The following is a 22525-nucleotide window of genomic DNA, read 5'->3' as shown; positions in this document are numbered from 1 at the left end:
TTTCCTTTGCAGCATATATTTTTTCTTCACACTATACTTGGCTGTTGTAATTTGGAGGTTGGAGTTTGCTCATCCTCATAGATGCATAGCTGTGATGCTGGGCAAAACATCCTTGGCTGTTAGTTGTTGCGTACTTTGAGTATTTAGGACAGAACCTGGCATTCTTTAGTCTTGTGATTTCTACACTCCATTTTGGGCGTGCTCTGCTATGTTTCTTGTCCTCCCTATGTTTCCCTCTCTGTAAGTCATAGGTTACATTCTTTTACATTTACACGTGTTGCTTTCACCCCTCTAGTATTTAAAAATTAGGCCATAGCTCTGTCATTACTCATCATTTAGTCTCATGATTCCTCCCCTCCCGATCTTTCTTCTATTGAGCTCTTATGTAGACAAATAAGAACAAAAAAAAAGTCTCATGAAAGGTCAACCTTGTATTTATCTCTCTAAGGTGTACAGTTTACATCTTACACATTCACGTGTCGCTTTGCAATCTCTTAATCGTGGCCGGTATCTGTTAAATTTGTCTATATCAATTATTTTGTGAAGTTGATGGAATGTTTTTCGCTTTCAAGTGTTGTTGATTGTTGGAAGTTATTCTTATTCTGATGTTTGAGGCTAAAACCTACTGCTAATCTGCTATTATGTTGACATCTTGTTACTGTGTAGTTTTGGTTGATGGTTTCTCCATCTTTCATGCTTTCTAGATTGTTCTTGTCGTGTTCACTTGATGATTAAAGAATTATGTCGCTTTGGTTATCTAATATTCAAAACATATTCAGCAAATCTGGCCTATTTTAACGAGCAATACAAATGTGAACTGCAGGAATTACCACTATTAGTTTAGTTTAACTTATAAGGGGTTGAAGTAGATCAGGCATTTGTAACACCTTAACTACCAAGTTTTATATTGGAGATGCTGGCTTTGTAAACTGGGGACTCAGAGAAGATGAAGCATAAAAGCTGTTCTGCTCTTGTTATTCTAGAGATTTTATCAGAGCAGCAGGGTCAGGAGTCCCACCTCCATTAGGCCATTGCTTTTGTTCATGTTCTAGCTTTTACGTGGGCAGAACCTGCGGCACCAAAGCCTCTTGTTTTGCAAGTTCTTATTAAGTCCATAGAACTTATTTTCACGGGAGTATAGTGGCTGCAAGTCCTAATATAAATGTCATTGTGATGACAATCTTCTTTCGTCGACTCCATTGGGTGGTTCAATGCCAGCAGTAGTTAACAAATTAAGCATCAAAACTCAGCTCTTTATGAACAATCATTATATCCTATTGCGGCATTTCAGACAATCTGATGCATTTTTTTCGGATCATCTATGTGATTATGTCAAGATGCAGTTTGGTTGTTCATTGAGCTGCGATGAAGTTTCCGACCTCTTTGGAGATTGTCTCGACTAGGCTGCACTTCTGCTCTTTGTTGGTCTTAATTAGATCAGTGACAGGACGTCAAAAACTATTGTATTAAGACGACATTTTCACCTTCAGCCAAGTTTTCAACGCAGACAATTGCTTCGTGTTGTCAAGTCCCCCGTCTTGTTTTGATCTATCAGGCATTCTGGTTTTTATCCCATCTGTTTTCGTTCTGTTTTGTTTTTCGTTCTCTGCATATTTCCTCTATAGCCTCTGTTAAGTGTTTGCACTTATTATTTTGTTTTGTTTTGTGTTTAATGGTGCTCTCCCCTTGCTGCAGTGGGCAAGCTTGTTTGTATACGCCAATGAATGAGGTGAGGTCGCGTTTGAATTCCAAAATCCAAATTAATTGATTGAAATTCCCATTATCAGTATGATATGAACTCCTATTATCAGTATGATATGAACAAGAACGTTGCTAGAATCTAATTTATTTCTCTTTTGGATGTTTCCAACAAAGAAATGAGCGAAGTGTTTTCAAAATCACTCACGCTACCTAAATCAGGCACCAAGCGATTAATTCTTTATAGTAAAATCATTAATACCCTTAATTGTGTATAAATTAAAACAATTACTATCAAGTATGAAATATCAATCTAGGAGAACAACCTCAAATACTTATATGGAATAACATCTCAAATTTTAATAAGCGGCCAACAAATCTTCTGTACCAACATGCATCAGGACGGAGCTATAATAATTCCAGATTGATTTCCTTTCCAGTCAAAAAAATTAACTGCAGCTGGATTTCCAAATCATGTCCAACGACGACTCTTTTGGAGGTCAAACGAATCAAATATATTTCACAAAATTTGAGCTCACGTGCTCCCGACCTCACCGAATGAACATGCACTATAATGACTATATATATATACTTATTTAGTCATGAAGCGAGGGATGTGAGGAAAAGAGAGACCAATAGTATGGAGGAGGACAAGAAGCAAGGTATTGTCCTCCAGAAATGGTGTGTTCTACTCTCCATATCTGCTCTCTTTCCCTTATCTCAGTCCTTCGACTATGGCGAAGCACTATCCAAGAGTCTCCTCTACTTTGAAAATCAGCGCTCCGGTCGCCTACCATACAACCAGAGGGTCACTTGGCGTGATCATTCCGGCCTCAACGATGGCCTAGAACAAGGAGTGCGTCAGTCCCTTATTTCATTTCAGAATGATCGCATATACATAATACGAATGGTTTAGTTATTTGTCTGTTTGGTGCTATGTAGCACCGACACCGACACCTACACAGACACCTACACTGCGACACCGACACGGCGCGACACCGCGATATGGCAAATTTAAAAAACATAGATCCCGACATGGCGTCGACACGACAATTTATATAAAATTTAATATATTTATTAATGCATAAAAGAAATATATAACATATGAAATAATGTCAAATTAAAGTTTCAAGTTCATTCCATTGCATAACAATTCAAAACAAATAAATATAAGGAAATAAGAAAGGGAAAACAATGCACTGAAATATAATTTGGGTTTTTTTGTCTGTTTAATTTTCATTTTCTGTTTTTATAATCTAAAATAATGACGTGACATGTCGGGAAGTGTCGGACACTTCGACACTCCAACTTTAGAAGTGTCGGTGCTACATAGGTTTGGTGTAATTTCAGGTGGACTTGGTTGGAGGTTACTATGATGCTGGTGATAACGTGAAATTTGGTTTTCCAATGGCGTTTACAATAACGATGCTTTCATGGAGTGTCATAGAATACGGGAAAGAAATGATGGATTCCGGCGAGTACAGTCATGCCCTTGAATCCATTAAATGGGGGACAGACTATTTCATCAAAGCTCATACTCATCCAAATGTTTTGTGGGCTAATGGATTGTCAAAAAGCTCTTGCGGGACTGATATTTTGGACGTGCCGTTTGTTTAAATATGTGGTACATTATCACATTAATTTATGTTATATGCTGTGGTATCAAATGTTTGGTCTGGCACCAGAAAACTAAGAAAAAATATACGTTTTCTGACCAAAATGTATGCTAGATTAAGTGAACTATTTATGTCTTCAATGTGGTGCAGGTTCACAATAGCCTTCTAATAACGTTTAAGTAATTAGTTGATTGAGTTCTATATATGAATCTCTTTCAGTGTGTCTAATTTAGATTGTTTGGATGTGTCTCATTAGGTGGGTGATGGATACACGGATCACTATTGTTGGCAAAGACCAGAAGACATGACAACCTCTCGTCAAGCTTACAAGGTCGATGAGAAAAACCCCGGATCAGATGTTGCCGGGGACACTGCGGTCGCAATGGCAGCTGCTGCCATTGCATTTAGGAAAACGAACCCACATTACTCCGGCCTCCTTTTAGACCATGCAAAACAGGTAACTCAATCAGAAGTTATGTTAAATAGAAATGTATATATATAAGGTTAGTATACTGGTTAATGGTTCTGGTCAATATACACTTAAATTTGTTAAGTGAGTCATAAAAGATCTTCTTAGACACTCCATTTGTTAGCATATCGGCAAGTTGCTATTCTGTGGGGACAAAAGGAAAACTAATGATCTTCGCGTCTAGCTTCTCCTTTATAAAATAACGATCAACATCCACATGTTTTGTACAATCATGTTGCACAAGATTCTGTGAAATATCAATAGCTAACTTGTTGTCACAGTACAGCTGCATATCACACTTAGGCTTAATACCCAAATCTTGTAGCAAATTTTTAAACCATAACAATTCGCACACTCCATGAGCCATACCTATGTACTCTGCTTCAGCACTACCACTTTTTGTTGCTTACTCTTCCACGTAAGAAGATTACCCCCAACAAAGCCCTGATGTGGATCTCCGATCTATAATATTTCCAACCCAGTCTGCATCTGTGAAACAACAAACCTCAAGGTTATTATTGTGATTCGAAAACATTACTCCTCTCCCTAGAGCTGACTTCAAGCACCTCAAAATCTTTACAACAACATCTATGTGGTCCACACTGGGATTATGCATGAACTGACTCACTACACTTACTGCATACACAACATCTAGTCTGGTATGTGATAAATAAATCAGGCGTCCAATTAGCCTCTGATAACGAGTTTTTTCAGTAGGCACTTGATCTGAATACTCTGCTAACCGATGGTTCTGCTCAATAGGAGTATCAATGGGAGTGCAATCCAACATACTTGTCTCTGTTAGTAGATCAAGGATGTACTTCCTCTAACACAGATAGATACCATCACTTCCATAGGCTATCTCAATGCCCAAGAAGTACTTGAGTGTACCTAGGTCCTTCATCTCAAACTCTGTGGCTAGCTGTTTCTTTAATTTATCCACCTCAACAGTATCATTCCCAGTAACTACCATATCATCAACATATATAATTAGGGTTGTTACCTTCCCTTGTTGATGTCTGAGAAATAATGTGTGACATGAATTACTCTGTTTGTAGCCAATTTTGCTCATGAATTGTGAGAATCTTCCAAACCAAGCACGAGGTGATTGTTTAAGACCATACAAAGACTTTCTCAATCTAAATACAAAGTTACTTGAAGAAGCAGCCACATATCCAGGCGGAAGATTCATGTACACTTCCTCTATAAGTTCTCAATGAATGAATGCATTCTTAACATCAAACTGTCTAAGTGGCCAATTTAAGCTAGCAGCAAAAGAGAGCAATACCCGAATAGTGTTTATCTTTGCAACAGTTGCAAATGTCTCATCATAGTCTATGCCATATGTCTGGGTGAACCTCTTTGCTACTAGGCGTGCTTTATACCGGCTCACTGACCCATCTGGATTATGTTTCACAGTAAACACTCAACGACATCCACAACATTTTTGCCATGTGGTGGAGATACAAGCTCCTAAGTATTGTTCTTTTGTAATGCTTCCATCTCTTCCTCTAATGTTTTCCTCCATTTTGGATCTCCCAATACATCATGCACTTTGTTAGGGACTGATATAGTTAGTGTTCGAAATATCGGATATATCGCCGATATTGCGAATCTGATGCGATAAGGGCATATCGGTGAAAATTTATCGGTCAACACAAAAATGATGGTCAACGGTCAAATATCGGTCAAACTTTGATTTTTTTTTATTTTTCAATTTTTGTTTAATTTTTTAATATTTATTTCCTCTCTTTTTTTTGAAAAACTTATATTTTTTTTTCATTTTTTCATATATATTTTTAATTTATATATATTTTAAATATATATGATGAATATTAAGTCTAAATAATCATTCTTAAATACCTATTTTTATTATTAGATGTCGTTCGTGTACTTTAATTATCACAAAATTAAGTATTTATTTTCTTTAGTTTACTTAGTACCGTTTTTTAGTTTATTTGATACATATTGGAGTATAATTTTATAAATTTTATTGAAAATAAGCAAATACGATAAAACAGATATATATCGATATATCCCCGATATATCTCCGATATATCGTTTTATCCCTCGACCGATACGATACCGATAAGCGATATTTATACCATTGGATACAGTATATATTTGAATTACAAATGATTCATATGACTTAGACAATCTTTTGGTAGACATAAAATTTGCCACATGATACTTAGCTTTAACTTGAAGGGTAGGTTCATATTTTTTTGTTGGTTGACCCCGAGTAGACCTATTTGGCAAGACATATTGTCTACTATTAGCCTCACTAGTATTAGCCCCAATAGAATGACTAACCTCATATGAGTGATTTATTGTACCAGGAGAGCATTGGTCAAGTGTATAAACAATAGTACGAGAGACATGAGGGGCAGTTGTGTTGTCATCTTCTAGTGCCTGAATCTCCGGAGTGACTACACCGGAATCATCCGGTGGTGCCTGTGTAGCTGACACATTGGTAATCTTAACAGAACCTGTAACCATATCTACTGGCTCACTTGTCTCCCCATTTCCATGATACAGCTCTTCAAAATATGAATTCTCTCCCTGAAGAGCAGTATCAAAAGAGGTAAAATAGCTCATGTCTTCAAAGAAAGTAACATCCATAGTGACATAGTACTTCCTCGTAGGTGGATGATAGCATTTCTGATGTCCTCCATACCCAACAAACACACATTTAACTGCCCGGGCATCCAACTTAGACCTCTGATGGTTTGGAAGATAGACAAAACACAACCGAAAACACGGCCAATAAGATTATGAAAAGAGGGTAATGAGACATGAGATGCAAGCACCTCATATGAACTTTTCTCTGAAGAACACGAGATGGAAGACGATTAATGAGGTGGGCGGAAGTTATGACAGCATCATCCCAAAGGTATTTAGGTATATGGGTACTAAAAAGAATACACCGAGCCATATCAAGTAAATGACGATTTTTCCTTTAGGAAACTCCATTATGCTCAGGTGTGTAAGGACACGTTGTTGGATGAACAATTCCGTATGTGTTAAAGAACTCTTGAAAGACACGATTCACATATTCCCCCTATTATCAGAATGAAGAACTCTAATTGTGGCATTATATTGTGTTTGGACAATGGTATAGAAGGCTTGAAAAGCCTGAAAAGCCGTAAAAACCTCATCTTTAGTTTTAAGAAAACAATCCATGAAAGACGTGTGCAATCATCAATAAATGATACTTAATACCGCATTCCTGACACAGTAGATTCTTTGGATGGTCCCCAAACATCAGAATGAATTAATTCAAAAGGAAGAATACTTTTATTAGAAGTACTAGGGGAATAAGTAGATCGATGATTCTTGCCCAAAACACATGACTCACAATGTAAAAAAGACTCATCCACACTAATAAACAAAGTAGGCATGAATGTTTTCATAATAATAAAAGATGGATGCCCTAAGTGACGATGTAGATATCTGGTTCCTAGACTAATTAAATAGTTGCTTTCGCCTTGAGATGATAATTATGCCTTTTAGGCCTAAGGTGTGGACACAACTTCCAACAGGTCGCATGAGCATGATTAGTATCATGACAATAAGAGCAAGGAATGCGGGGCTGAGTCCCGAAACCTAGTGGTGGTCCTTGCTGATGAAGTGGAGCTGAAGTTGCTTGCGGAATGGGTGGTGCTGGAGATCTAGCATCAACAGTAAGGTTGGAAACCACAAATTGTGCCTGATGACGACTCTCTTGCTAAGACTCATCCTTACGGATATATGTGAAAGTCGTGATTAGGCTAGGGGTTCAGTCTTTTTGAGCAATTCTCATTTCGCACTGTTATGCTTTGCATCAAAACCTTTTAGGAAATGGTGAACTTATTCAAGCTCCTTCTCTTTTTGGTACCAAACAATATCTTCATGATTCTTGATCATGTAAGGACGTTTCACATCAATCTCAACCCAAATATTTTTCAGTTTGGTGAAATAGTGCGCCACCGGTTGCCCATCTTGTTGCATCACCAAAGCTGTGCACATTAACTCATGAACATGTATGAAATCAAAGTCATTAGTATATAAGCCTTCCAGTGTTTGCCATATTGCCTGCGCAGTGGTACATGCCTCCACCAAATCAAATATCTCGTCATTTATAGTTTTCCACAAGACTGACATTACAAGACCATCATCGTCGTCCCACTTAGTGTATTAAACAATACCATCATCACTAGGAGGCTTAGTTACTCCGGTTACATGCCCCATCTTGTGCATGCCTCAAAGATGATCTGTCATAATTCTCTTTCATTTACGGAAATTGGTCTCATTGAGTTTGGCACCCCCAAAGGAACCACTTTCAGAATTCTTGACAGATACTTTAAATTTTGGAACATCATTGATCTGAGAACTCTATGCTTCGTCTCCAGAAACCATTAAAAATCAAATTAAAAAATCAGGAATTATGCAGCGGAAACATAAAAAAAACTGATAAGAACATGTCTTGGGTGCACTTGAACTTTCGGTGAACCTACACTAACAACCAAGACTACCGAATTTGGACCGGGCCGGGTCGGGTTGAATTTAGTCAGGGTCAGGTCGGGTCGAATTTAGGTCGGGCCGGGTCGGTGCGAAGAGAGCTGAAAAACAGGTCAGAGAGTGGCGACGTCGGAGGGCAACAAGTTGAGTCTGAGGAGTGACGGCGACGTTGGAGGGCAGCGGCAACATCTGAGGAGTGACGGCGAAAGTGATTTGGGCAGTGCCGGAGTGATGGCGACGTCGGAGGGCAGCGGCGACGTTGACGCGCAGAACCGGAACCGGACGGGCACGTCTTGGCAAAGCACCTACGTCGGAGGGCAGCGGCAATGTCGGAGGGCAACAGGTCGCACGAAGACCGTCGGAGAGCAGCGGCGATGTCGACCCGCAGAACCGGAACCGGACGGGAACGTCTTGGCAAAGCACCTACGCCGGAGAGACAACATAGCCGTCGAATGTGGCTGGTCGCTGCACGCAGCAGTTCCACGCCAAAAACACAAACCCAGAAAAAATAGAGGATGAAAAAAATTGGCTCTGATGCTAAGTAGAAATGTAAATTGATGATTAACTTCTTACACTAAAATGTTCTATAAATAATCTAACAAGAGTACAGTTAACCTACATTTGTATATTCCTACCACAAATCACTCCTTAATTTGCTCCCCTTGAATCACGCCCTAATTTGCTCCATTACTCACGCTAACACATACAGGTGGTTAAAGGCCACTATACATCTTGGAGTGGATACATGGATGAGTTGATATGGGCAGCTATTTGGTTGTACAAGGCTACAAACAATGAAGATTATTTGCACTATGTTTTGACCAATGCTCATGCTTTTGGTCCATCGCTGTGTTTGGCTGGGATGTTAAGTATTCTGGTGTTCAAATCATTGCTTCAATGGTACGTAATCCCAATCTTGACCCTCTAACATATGATGTTATCAATTAGGGGGTGATAACAAATGCCTCACTAGATATTGTTACTCTCTACGTTTGTTACAACTGTTTTACTGTTTAAGTTTTACTTAGTTCCTTAACCGTCACGTACGTTTTGTTTTCTTTATCCAGTTGCTCAAGGAAGCAAAGCACAAGAAGCACGAGCACATACTGAAACAGTACCTGTCAAAAGCAGAGTTCTACATGTGTGGTTGCCTTGGCAAGAACAACAAGACCAACGTGCAGCTCACTCCAGGAGGCTTACTGTACATCCGCCAATGGAACAACATACAATACGTATTAACTGCTGCATTTCTCCTCACAGTTTACTCTGATCATCTCCAGGCAACTCATCAGAATTATCTAAACTGCGGACAAAGGCCAGGTTGGCCCTGAAGAAATGTTCGCTTTTGCCAAGTCGCAGGTCGATTACATTTTGGGGTCTAATCCAATGGCCATGAGCTACTTGGTCGGGTACGGTTGAAACTACCTCTGAGACTGCACCGAGGAGCATCCATTGATTCCTTCAAGAGAAACAAGGGTTTTATTGGGTGCACGTACAACACTGCAACGTTGGTTGGGGTTTTTGCCAAGTTGCATAGTTTAGAAGGTGATGATGATTTGTCTCTTCATCAACCTCTAATAGCTTCTGGCTAGTATAGTACATGATAGAACTAACCAACGTATAGATCGAGTCATTTATACATCGGCAAAAGAACATTTACAAATGGGGTGATGAATAAAACAATAATTCAATTACATGATAATTCTACCGTAATTTCTTTCTTTTAGAGAGGTACGTACGTACGCACAGCCCTCGATATGATCAGGTTGGCTTTTCAATACAAAATTGACAAATAAAGGTAACAGAAAAAAAAAGAGCCCTCAATTCGCGAGAATGTACCAACCGGTTGAGTATCTATTGTGCAGAATTCAATCAAAATTACCATGTTCCAAACTTCCAAGACGGTCATAGATTATCAGATTTTTCAAGTAAACAAATTAAACTAAGAAAAATAGTATCATGTAACATATCTATATGTTGAAAATTATATATTGAAAATTATTCAGAACATAAGGTTCAAGTGCGCATAGCTATCTCAAGGACTGACTTTTCGCCTCATGTCTAGTGTTGGGTCTCTTTACAATTTGAGTTAACCAACTTACTGGGATATATATATATATAGTCCATATTTAGAGTGAAGGTTCACTCTGAAATTACAGAGTGAAATTTCAATTTTAGCACACTTTTCGGTCAAATTTTTTCACCATAAGCGATTCAATATTTAAGTATGTTATTCAAGATTATCTCTACAAAGTTTCATCCAATTTGACAATGGTTTGAGCTTTCAAAATTGATATTTACACGAACAGTTCACGTTGAACAGTTTTAATTCATTCATTGATTTAATCTAATTTCAATACCTTAACGATGTTCAAATTAGATGAAATTTTGTAGAGATGATCTTGAATAGCATACCTAAATATTGAATCGCTTATGGTGAAAAAATTTGACCTAAAAGTGTGCCAAAATTGGAACTTCACTCTGAAATTTCATAGTGAAGCTTCACTCTGGATAGAGACTGTATATATATATATCTCTTTAAATTTCAACCGTAGATTTATTGAAAAATAAATCCAAACCGTATAAATCTACTAACCTTAATCTAATCTCTCTGAGTTTGTTTCTCAAGTACACTCTTTTTCTCGTCTTCCATTTCTTTATTTAATTATGAATGAATCGATTCAATCGAATTCCCAAGTACAAATGTTTAGACCTATCAGTAGCACCATCACTGCTTACAACATGTCAACATATATCGTATTTAAACCTATCATTTATTTTTTCAATTGTTTTGAGAACTCAAAAGTACTTTTAACAGTTTGACTATTTGAACTTTGGCTTTCTATTTATGACTTTATATTTGGTAATTTGGTTGAAGTTACATACGACTTTGAAATTCTATTGCTATTTCATTTATTTGTTATTACTTATTTGGATTTAGCCTTTAAATTTTTGGGCCTTAAATATGTTGGTACAAGCCCATTACCAACCCTACCAACCGAGTACCAACCGTACAACTTAATTGGTATACCAACGTTATTGGTTGGTATAAATTGTGGATTTTTCATACTAAATATATATTGGTTATTATATGGTATTGGAAAATTAAGACTGGTATACCAACCAATCTAGCCCTACGACGAAGGATGGTGTTGGTGATTTGGATGTGTGTAGGTGGGTCTCCGTGGATGTAGATTGGGTTCCTTGTTTTATTTTCTCTTTTCTGGTCTTGGTCTTGCTAAAATGGCACGGTGTTGGTTGGTTGCTTGGTGATATAAGTGCTACTAAGAAGTTTGATTTCGAGTTCTAGGTGTACAGGACGATGATCAACTAGTCTAATCTGGGTTTTTGATCTGGCTTAGGTTTATCTTCTTAGTGGGTTTCATATTTGCTTTGGTAATTGATTAGCTGTGGTAGATTTTGGAGACACTGATGGTGTTTTGGTGCACTAATGGGTAATTGGTTGATGAATGATAGTATTCTCATCCCCTCGTAAGCAACTTATGGGTTTTTGAGCTGGTACAAGTGAGGGACTGAGTAGTCAATGGTGATGAGATGTTGGAAGGAGATGGTGTTGATAATAGGGGTGATTATCGTTTATATAGTCTCAAGTTTGAGAGGTCAGCATTTCAAGTTTGTCGGGTTCCATTCACAACTAGTGTCGACTGGGTCGATCAAAAGCTGGTCATGAGGACTCTAGGTGGGGAGTTATTGTTGACACTAGTTAGGTTGAGTTTACAAGGTGGTGGTGCACCAAGGTTGTTCTCTTGTGTCGTCTACAGTTTTTTTCTGCTATAGTTGTATCTATTTTAGTTCCAGTTAGTTTTTTTTTTTGAGTTTGTTGTCGATATCTTACCATATCTGAAGGTGATTCTCAATCATCTTTCAATTTGGTACATATGTCTTGTTAGTTAGTCTTGTCTCAGTTTGAGTTGGGTTGTTGCCCTTTTAGTGTAAGTATTGACTTTTAGCTTGAAGTTCAATATGAGCTACTTATTAACTCCAAAATTAGTGTAATTTCGTTATTAATGAAGTTCTTATTTGATAAAAAAAACCATGGATCCCGATAAGCAAACTTTTTCACAAAGTTGTAAGCTTACACTTATCTTCGTCAAATTGTGCAAGAACCATAAAGATTTGCGTACGTGGTATATGCGTGACAATAGGGGTGGGCATAAAAAACAGAAATCTCAATCCCGTCACGAAATTCATAGGGACGGGACGGGACGGAGGTCTAACAACGTCCGTCCCATCCCGATCCCGTCCCGTTTCATAATAGTAGGATGGGACGTGGGACGAATAATTTCTATCCCGCTTCGTCTCGTCCCGTCCCATCTTTAATGAAAACTTAAAAATTCTTATATATTTGTATCAAAATGAAACTAATTTATGTTCTTAATAACTCCAAAATTATATCAACTCAAATAATAATGGTAAATTATAATATTTTGAACATAATATGCATTTTTTGTTAAAATTTCATTATTGAATGTTACTTTATTAATGAAAAAGTAAAAATATAGGTTTTTATTTAACTTCATAGGAAGGTGGGATTTGTCCCGTCCCGATCTCGTCCCGTCCCAACTGGAATTAATTCCGAGTGGGATGCATTCTTAAAAACCCTCGTCCCGTCCCGACCCCGTCCCGATTCAAAAGAGTGTGATAAGACATGGAATGAGCCTCGTCCCGTCTCATCCTGTCTCGTGCCCATCCCTACGTGACAACTTATCTTTATCCGCTTCTTCAAAATATAAAAGCAGGAGGCATATATATGGATACTTCTTAGGAGGGCCACAATTGAATTGAAATCGACCCCCCAATTCAAGCTGAAGGGACCCTCGATTACGGTCAGGCGTCGATGACTCGTGGTCACAGAGGGACCATCATTATGAGCTTCCTTGCCGGTGGAACAAGGATACACAAAATATCAAAAGCTATCTGATCAGTTCAAACAAATGAAAGAATCAAATGGATATAAACTTAATTTTGTTTGAGAGATGGAACTACGTACGCACATGTTGATTGACCTCCTTATAACCAGATTGATATTACACACGGATTATTTCTAACTGAACATCGAGCTTGGTTTTCTTCGACATATTACACGAGGGTTTTCTTTATTCCTCACAAAATCTAAACAAGTTCAATTAAAATGATCACACAGATCTATGTTGTGTAATATACATTACATAGTTTCAGTGACAACCTTAATCAAATCAAATCTCCCTTCACTCTGATGGAAATTAATTCCAGTCTTACAGAACTATATATGGGATTCTGGGAAGGACATGAGTCTCGACTTTTGGTAGTTTAATCAGTAGTCTAGCTGATCATATTGGCAAGAAACGATTGTCTCAATCATCATGTGGCCTCTTACGATAGTCAGCCCCCGATTCATGCTGCTTGTACTTTTCCTTGACGGACTCATGTTTGCTGTCGTCGATAGCAGCCTCCTCAGTGCCATCAGAAGTCTTGTCAAAAGTCTGATTGGCCAACCCTTGCTCGGCTTGCTTCAGCTTCTCCTCTGCAACTCTCTTGAATTCTTCAGCTGTTGATGGCGCCCTAGTCATCTCTTGCTCCCCCTGGCCATGGCTGCCACTATAACATCTCCCAAACTTCTCCCAGAACAAATAAGATATCATTTAGGCAATTTAGCATAGTGATACTGATTGATTGCTAAAGGTTTACAATGAAATATGAGATTGCATGGAGAAGGAGATCGAAGTGACGTACTGACCTGGTTAGGAGGAGGACATGATGATTGTGATGTTAATAAGGACCTGAAAAACAGGGATCTCGAGGATGATGAGGGGATCAGAAGATGACTTCTCATTACTTTGAAGTTGAAGACTCGAGAATAGCTATACTGAAGTTTGATATGATCTGATTGCTGAAATGCAGAAATATAAAGGACTTTTGGTAGTTTGGTAGCAGCAAAGGAACGAATGGTAGAAATGGCTGAAAAGCTAGCTTTAGCTACTACCTAGTACCAACAGACAAAGTGATAGAGCTAATAATTTCAAAAAATAAAATAAAATAAGTGATAGAGCTGGAATGATGCTCTACAGTTGTCTAATGGGGCAGGTGGTACTATACAGACGTGGACCTATTTACATTTGCCATTTCATTCTGGACATGCAAGACTATGGGAACAAGTGAATCATCTTGGTTTTGGGAAGATGATCCAGAGAGCATTAGGTTCATACTGGACTGAGTGTAACGGACGAAACAGATGACAAATTTGTCACTAGAGATGACTGAAATGAGCTAGGAATGGTTGCTCATAATTAATGATCGATGATGGTGCAATTAGGTAGATCGATCATTCGTTAGTCCAGTAATGGAGGGTCATCATTTAAAGGGTGTATTGGAATAGTGTTAATTGTTAATCATTTCCCACTCTTAATTCCTCATTATGTTTTCATTGTCCATACCATATGGACAATATCTCTATACGACTATACATGTATAATGTATTGTAACTAAATGTAGTGAAATTATGTTTCAAGCTAGCTATGGTGTGTTGATGTTTCTTATTTACAATTTTAATACAAGTTAGATTATTGAATGTAAAGGCTAATGTCCAATACTTTTACAAATCGGTGATAAACTTTTAAGCAACAAATTGTGCTTGTAACTTTCATGAAATGCCAAAATGCAATCAACATTACAAATTGTAGGCCTTAATTAAAGCCCCCTAACATTATTCTACATGCTAATTATATTTACTGGAACGAAAAATGTGCATAAGTATATAAATACATACGTTAAAAATCCATTGATGGATCAGGTCTAACATATGATATGTTGATGAAATGCCTTTCTTGCTTGGAAGCAAAAATGAGGTTTACCAAATTTACTCACGCTGTTTCTCCCACTCTAATTACTTGAATGCTGTAGAAGTTACAAATTTACGATCAAGGAGATGTAGAGTCTTTCCCAAGTATTGTATAACTCGTTCATAGACACGTAATTTTTTGTTTCTCCACACCAGCTCCACCGGCCACAGCAGTACTCATGCAAGAAAAACATGATCAAGAAATTTAAATAATCGATTTCCCAACTTTTATGTTACTTATATGTATAGAATTAAGAATGATGAACTCTTCATCTTGTGTATGCATCTTGAAACAAAATCTGCTGGGAGAATCAAATGAGAATAAACAATAACATCATTCACCTTAGTATGAAGTGGAATAAAGTCACTTATTCCAACACTAGTAGCAAGAGGCTCACCTAACCAATTATCTTTCCAAAAAGATATCCTCTTACTATCCCCAACACTCCAATGCAAAGAATTTAAAAACATTTGCCAAACTTTTTTGAGACCCAACCAGACTGAAGATCTCTTATAAGACTTTATAGGTTAAAAATCATCTTTAAAAAAACCGAGCTCTAAGCAAAATAGAGGCTGGAAAGGAAGAAGATAGCATCTCCCAACATCTCTTTATTAGAAGAGCACGATTAGCCTCAAATAGATCACGTAACCCCAAGCCTCCTTCCTCTTTGGGTCTACAACAGTGACGCCAAGCAATAAGAGGCATGTCTATTTTCAAAGGGTCTCCAGTCCAAAAAAAATTCATGATCCAAGATTGAAGGTCATAAAGTAAACCAGCCGGCCACTCATAAATCTGAAAACTATAAACCAAAATGCCTTGAATCACTGACTGAATAAGTTGTAGCCTGCCCGCTTGCGACAACAGAGAACATTTCCAAGAGGACAACTTGCATCTCACTCTATCTACAATGGCCTGAAAATACACCCTCTTGGGACGTCCCTGGAAAATCGGAACCCCAAGGTATGTGAATGGAAGAAACCCCTGCTTGACACTCAAAATTTTCTGGATAACAAAGCGTCTACGGTGAGCATATTTCCCAAGAAACACAAGCGATTTAGATTTATTGACTCTTTGCCCTGAATTCAAGCTATATTCCTCTATAAACTTCATTAGATTCTTTAAAGATCTCTTGGTACCCCGCGTAAAAACCATAATGTTATCTGTAAATAGAACATGCGAGGGTGGAGTAATACCAAGAGGAGCTGACAGTAAATCAATAAGTTCATCCTCATCCAGCTTAGTGAGACCTCTACTTAAAACCTCTTCCGCAAGACAAAAGAGAATATGTGACAAAGGATCTCCTTGACGAACACCACGAGAACAAGAAAAAAACCCTTCCATCTCACCATTAACTAAAATTGTTAAGTGTGCAAACTCCAAAATTGCTTTAATCCAGTCACAAAAAGGATCTGAAATACCAAAAGCCTTCAAAACCCGAAGTAAGAAACCTCAATCAAGCGTGTCAAATGCCTTTTGCACATCAAACTTAATTACAATGTTACCGTCCTTAAAATTACTATCCAAGAGGTTAATGCATTCTAAAGTCAATATGGGGTTTGCAATAGCCCTCAAGCAGCAGAAAAAATTGAGCGCATTGCTCTGCCTGATGCAGACACATCTGACTCTTTTTTATGGCCGCACTCCTCCTCAAGAATTCTGATAGCAAAAGAAGCTTTTGTTTTCTTCTCAAATTATGGTGAGCATAAAGACTGGGGTAAAGTGATCTGGACTAAAACAATTCAACCCCGCAAAGCTCTTGTTGTTTGGAAGGCTCTTCATGGGCGTTTACTAACTGATGTTGTTTTACAACGGCAAAGTTTTTCACTTCCATCTCGTTGTTCCTTTTGTGGAAGTCATGCGGAATCGGGTACACATCTTCTTTTGCATTGTTCTGAAATTGTGGCTTTATATAAATGAGTTTGCCTTCTATTTTCTCATTCATTCTCACCTTGGGGTACCCTTGATGAAGTGTTTAATGGTGTTGGTATTTCAGCGTTCTCAAAACCTAAACGTCGACTTTGATTTCTAGTCTCTTATAATCTAATTTGGTTTATTTGGATCATTAGGAATCTGGTGTGTTTCGAATGTAAGATTTTTAATGTGTTGGAAGCCCAACGTCATATTTTGGAATTGTTCAAAGAGTCTGCTCTGCATTCTTTTCATCCTTACAAGAAGCATCACGATATGTCTATTTTCTCTATTCTTGGTATCTCACAACTGTCTGCCAATGCTACCAACTTCATCCCGTCCTTTAATTAAGGGTTTCTTGGCTGAGAGTTTACTATTTGCTAGGAGTTTTTATATATATGGTTTTGCATGGGTGAGTGTGCACATGCCGGATTGAGTTTTTGATTATCCTCTTTGTTGGAGTTTATCAGACATAGGAGGTCATGTTATTTTGTCTTCCTCTTTTGTTAGTTTGATTTCAATAAATTAGGTGCAGTTAGCCCTATTAAAAAATATAAAATAAAATAAAATGCATCTTGAAACAATGCTACTTGCCAAGGTGGAGATTGTCATTTTATTACTTCTACTATCGCTAACCCTAGTTTTGATAGCAGAAGGAGATGATGATATCTCATCTTCGGTGCTGCAAAAGATCAAAGGTAGCTCATCTAGGTCTCCATTTCTGAAAAACAAATCGTGGAGTGACCAAGACCTCGTGATCCGGGATGTCAGAATAGGCCGTGGACATGTCGCCGGCCGCAGGAGTTTCCTCGTAGATGGCGATGCTGTAGAAATCAATGTGTTGAAGTGACCTCCGACGTGAACAATTGCGGACTTTGTGGAACTAGATACCCCTTTGGATGGCAATGTTGTGGTTTCTGTGTGAATACAAATATCAGTATTTTCAACTGCGGGAGATGTGGTAATAGGTGTCCATTGGGGGTACGTTGCTCCTTTGGAATGTGTCGCCGTGTCGGTATGCTGAACCTCAGCCTCGACCTTGTCCGACGGGGCAACCTCGACCTTGTCCTCACCCACCCCCAATGGACTAGATCGCTCTGACTTCGGTGCCGAATCAATTATCGCAGTATAATTATCAAGTACGTCGATCACTTTCCTTTGCTAGTTGTTCTGTTAGTTGTAAGTTCTTTCTTTGTAGTCTCATTTTTCATTTTTCATCTGGTCGAATTCTCGACCGAGAGCCTTGGTTCCTGCGGTTCAATATGCGTAGCGTACAGAAAGTCCTAAGAAAGTAGGAAGAAAAAAATTCTTTCAAGACTGTTTGTGTAATCACATTGCTGTTATATCTGCGCATCAGCGTATGTGTTGTGCTATTCAAGTTTACTTTTCATTACTATTCCATGCAAGTTTTGTTTTATTTGGGCAATGGAACAACTATTCCATGCAAGTTGGAAAACACAGTAGTTGTGCGCTATGGTTGCTACATGCCCTAATCAATTAATATGATCTCAAATCCTGTTGATCAGTTACACGTTACCTGCTCTATGGAAACTTAATCCACTTTGATTTAAGGAAATCGCCATAATGTACGTAGTCGAATGTCAATATTGTTGTCGACATGGAAAACACTCTGGGTCATTAATTATATATGAATTGCATTTATAATGTGGTACGTACGTACCAAACAGAACAACAAGCTAATTCCCAAACACTCCTGATTCCATATGTTTTTGAGTATTGCGTTACAAACACTCCATATAAATAGATAGTAAATCCCAAGTAACATATACAGCCGAAAGAGTTACAGCGCACAAATGTCAAAACTTAAACTTGCTAATAAGTAGGAAAGTTTGGATCTACATCACGAGCCCAGGCCTCCAGTCCCCCAATGATGTCTCTGGCTGAGGTGAAACCCAGCTTGTGGAGACTCTGAACAGCCCTCTGAGAATCATTACCCCTTCTACATACTACATATAGTTTGGAATTATTACCACTGTTCTGTTCCTTTTCCTTTAAGGCTAGAGAGATTTCAGGTAACCGAGCCTCCAAACTTGGGAGTGGAATGTTAAACGAATTTGGCAGAGAAACAATCTTGAAGTGGTGTTGTGGACGAACATCAATCAGCACATGTGCTTCCCCGTTAACAATTTTCTCATGGTACTCTTTAGTATCTATTCTGGAGTCTGCCTGAAGTATATTTAACGTCAAAGGTGACTGCATGTGTCATTAGAGAAGCCAGATGTATGTGAGACAAGATGCTACAACTGTAATGTCAGCTAATGCATATATGTATAGATGTATCAATAGGAGAGGATATGTACCGGAGTTAGTGGAGACTGAGTGAAGTTTCCATAATCAAAGTCCCGAAATTGCTCTTTAGAGAATGTTGCATTTTCACCACAAGCTACACATTGTAATGATCTACCTCGGATCTTGACCTGCAATGCCAAGCAACATTTCTGAACTGAATAGCTAAAACGAAAACAATCACAATATTATCGTCAATATTCTGGAATATCAAAAGTTCAGTACCTCCAGAAAATATAAACAGATGCCACAAGTTCTAGCAAGCAACTAAAGTTCCTTAACAGATGCATTAAAAAGGGTATTTGGGAGAGGGCTATCCCTGGTTGTGTGACCAAAACATTAATTATATAACAGAGTGGTTCAGTTAGAATAGAGAGAAAGTTTAACTTAATACATCTACAGATCTACCCAAAGCACTCATCAGTAATGTGCATTTTAAGACATTATCTACAATATCTAAAGTAAACATGAGTCTACAAATTAAAAACTGAAATTCATTAATTTTAAAATGACACATACAATTCGAATACGTCCCGATAATGAATCAAGTAAAAGCATCCGTCCTGAGAGTGATTCACCAACTTCACCTGCAATCTTAATAGCTTCTAGGGCTTGGAGACAGCCGATGATACCCGGAACTGAAAATAGTAAAGTAAAATGTTAGAAACAGGGACTGGTTTGCAGGTGAGGAATATAGCAAGTGAAATTTATTAAAATAAACAATTTATAAATGGCAAAGAAACTCCTATTGAAAAACTCCTATCCACATAAATTCTCCCACATCTTAACAACTTTGATCATTTTGTATGCTTAACACCGTAATACATCTGACTGTCATTCCATGGTTTTAGAATGATAACAATCTTATCAACTTACCTACACCAAGTACACCACTATCAGAACATCTTTGACATGCTGTTGTTGGTGGAGGAGTTGGAAACAGGCATCGATAGCATGGACCACCATTGTAATTGTATACTGTAAGCTACACAACATATATGAAGAAGTTAGAACTTGGATCTCAAAATATAAAAGACTGTTGAAATATTACAAAATGTACTAGACTTATGCTACAGAATAGGACAAGTTATCAAATCTTCAGCACAAATGCACAATGTACCTGCCCTTCAAATCCTAGAGCAGCACCAGATACAAGAGGCTGCGAAAATAAACATAGGATCAATCAATACTTCAGCGGAAAATACACGAAGACACATAATTTTACATAAAGATTATCGTTTCAGTTATACATAACAAGTACAGCTTGAAATATACATTTACATAGATATACAACAAAAATTGAGCATCTATGGCAAATTCAAACACAATAACACTATTATCGGAAACATTCTTTCACAATTCAGATTTCAATCGTTATTTCAGATGCACATTGTTATCATCTTTCTATTACTTTCCTTTCCTCCTTGTTGCTTTTATCAAACAAAGGATTTGCAATTGTGGGTTCTTCCACCTGGGAGACCATAATTTAAATACTATAGCACACTACTGGTTTCTTCATCACCCATCATTGGCAATGAACTCATCTATACTTGGTTCATCACCCATCATAGGCAATGAACTCATCTATACTTAGTAGACAATGGACTTCTTCATTACCCACTGATCAGTGTCCAGATAGAATAAAAAAATAATAAGCTCAAAAAGACTTTGCAAGATCACTGCAGAGCTAAATATTACCTTCCCTAGCACCACACAGCAATCACTAATCATGTAACGGCTAGGAGCATTGTCAGTGGCATCTACTACTATATCATATCTGTGATACAATCAATAGTCAAGGATGACGTAGTGTTTCAGCAATTAGGAACCAAAAAAAATGTAAGACTTCAAAATAAAATTCCCCAATTGCAGTAAAAGAAAAAATAAGAGGAAATAATACAAATGCAAAATTTCAAGGATACTTGGTCATGATTTCCAAAGCATTGTATGTGCGTAAGGGTTCTTGATATTCCTCAATTTTGATAGAGGAGTTAATCCTGCTCGCAAAACCAGAAGAGCAATTAATCAAGCTCGTGGGGGGACAAGTTCATGGCAGAAAGAAGCAACAAAATGAGACAAAACAGATCAAGTTTCAATTCATAGTATGCAATGCACTCTGATGTGACACCAGATTCTTAGAATAAAAATTAAGCCCAAAACAAGAATCGTACGCTCGACAAGCAGCCGCAGCAGATTTCACTTTTGGCTGACCAATAAACCTTTCAGTGTGGATAATCTGAAAAGAGAGACAACATTGATAGTTATCCAAAGTGAACAAACACGTACACATGCTTCAATGAATTTCACTAATCGGCATTGCTACGTCAGAAACTATACAACACATAACACTAATGAGAAGAATAAGATTAAAACCAGATTCCCCAACTTATACCTGCCTGTGCATATTGTTGAGCTCAACCACATCATGATCAATAATCCCCAATCGTCCTAAAACCAGAATCACAAAAACTCAGTTCCAAGAATCGGCCTAAAATTCGATCAAACGCTATAATCATACAAAAGAAGGTTTAAAATCTTACCAACACCACAAGCTGCAAGATATAGCAGAGCAGGGGAGCCCAACCCTCCAGCTCCAACCACCAAAACCGACGACTTGAGTAGCTTCGACTGAGCTAAACCAATTGACAATATCAACTTTCCATTAAAAATGTCCTCATTTCAGAAATGAAGCAAAAACATTTACACTAATGTTTCAAAAATCATATATGATCAGAATTACAATTGCTTCTTACTTATTGCTAATTAAGAATCATAAATTAATTACAATTAGAACTAAGTAAACCGATTCTATATATAAGTAAACTTCAGAAGTTGAATGCATAGAGACCTTGGACTCCAAAAGAAGGAAGCAAGAGCTGGCGGCTGTAGCGGTATATCATCTGAGGCGACAAATCGTGACCGTAGCCGGAATCAACGGACGACGGTACAGGAGCGCAAGCGCCATTTGAAACGGCGCCGTTCGGCTGTTGCGGAAGGCTAATCTCTTGCAGCCGAGTTTCGAGGGCCGAGATTCGGAGGTCGATTTCGCTCTTACTCGCCTTCAAACTTTCGAGCTCGCGAAGAATCGCACCGGCTTCTCCACAGTCGGCGGCCATGGATTTGCGGAAGAGAGAGAGAGTGAGGTTTACAGAAAGCCCTAACCGAATAAACGATCGTAGAGAGCGCGA

General features: G+C 38.1%; 2 protein-coding genes and 1 pseudogene across 2 annotated transcripts; 1 reads left to right on the top strand and 2 right to left on the bottom strand.

Annotated features, from left to right (window-relative positions):
* The first annotated feature begins 2297 nt into the window (after nt 1-2297).
* On the top strand, nt 2298-9875 carry LOC126787146 (endoglucanase 11-like; annotated as a pseudogene).
* A 3413-nt stretch (nt 9876-13288) lies between these two features.
* LOC126788711 (uncharacterized) lies at nt 13289-14228 on the bottom strand. Its single transcript, XM_050514727.1, has 2 exons — nt 14021-14228; nt 13289-13898 (listed from the first exon to the last, which is right to left on the bottom strand). The coding sequence occupies exons 1-2, from the start codon at nt 14114-14116 to the stop codon at nt 13638-13640; spliced, it is 357 nt and encodes a 118-aa protein (XP_050370684.1). The 5' UTR covers nt 14117-14228; the 3' UTR covers nt 13289-13637.
* A 4437-nt stretch (nt 14229-18665) lies between these two features.
* Nucleotides 18666-22487, bottom strand: LOC126785991 (adenylyltransferase and sulfurtransferase MOCS3). The gene is made up of 11 exons (XM_050511688.1): nt 22186-22487; nt 21878-21970; nt 21730-21785; nt 21509-21573; nt 21260-21334; nt 21036-21114; nt 20458-20496; nt 20214-20322; nt 19857-19975; nt 19352-19468; nt 18666-19244 (listed from the first exon to the last, which is right to left on the bottom strand). Exons 1-11 carry the CDS (start codon nt 22451-22453, stop codon nt 18864-18866), a joined length of 1401 nt encoding a protein of 466 aa, XP_050367645.1. The 5' UTR covers nt 22454-22487; the 3' UTR covers nt 18666-18863.
* Between the last annotated feature and the right edge of the window lie 38 nt (nt 22488-22525).

This window comes from Argentina anserina, chromosome 3, assembly GCF_933775445.1.
Source record: "Argentina anserina chromosome 3, drPotAnse1.1, whole genome shotgun sequence".
Classification (NCBI taxonomy): domain Eukaryota; kingdom Viridiplantae; phylum Streptophyta; class Magnoliopsida; order Rosales; family Rosaceae; genus Argentina; species Argentina anserina.
Note: the sequence above shows the minus strand (reverse complement) of the source record. Positions and strands in the feature narration are given on the sequence as shown.

What these genes read in the sequence shown, in the direction of transcription:
- LOC126785991 (XM_050511688.1), bottom strand. Translation starts at nt 22,453, where the DNA reads ATGGCCGCCGACTGTGGAGAAGCCGGTGCGATTCTTCGCGAGCTCGAA. An exon ending in GCTGCGGCTGCTTGTCGAGC is followed by an intron (nt 21,335 to 21,508) that starts GTACGATTCTTG and finishes TTTTGCGAGCAG; the next exon opens with GATTAACTCCTCTATCAAAA. An exon ending in GCTGTGTGGTGCTAGGGAAG is followed by an intron (nt 20,497 to 21,035) that starts GTAATATTTAGC and finishes TTATTTTCGCAG; the next exon opens with CCTCTTGTATCTGGTGCTGC.
- LOC126788711 (XM_050514727.1), bottom strand. Translation starts at nt 14,116, where the DNA reads ATGAGAAGTCATCTTCTGATCCCCTCATCATCCTCGAGATCCCTGTTT. An exon ending in CATGTCCTCCTCCTAACCAG is followed by an intron (nt 13,899 to 14,020) that starts GTCAGTACGTCA and finishes TTCTGGGAGAAG; the next exon opens with TTTGGGAGATGTTATAGTGG.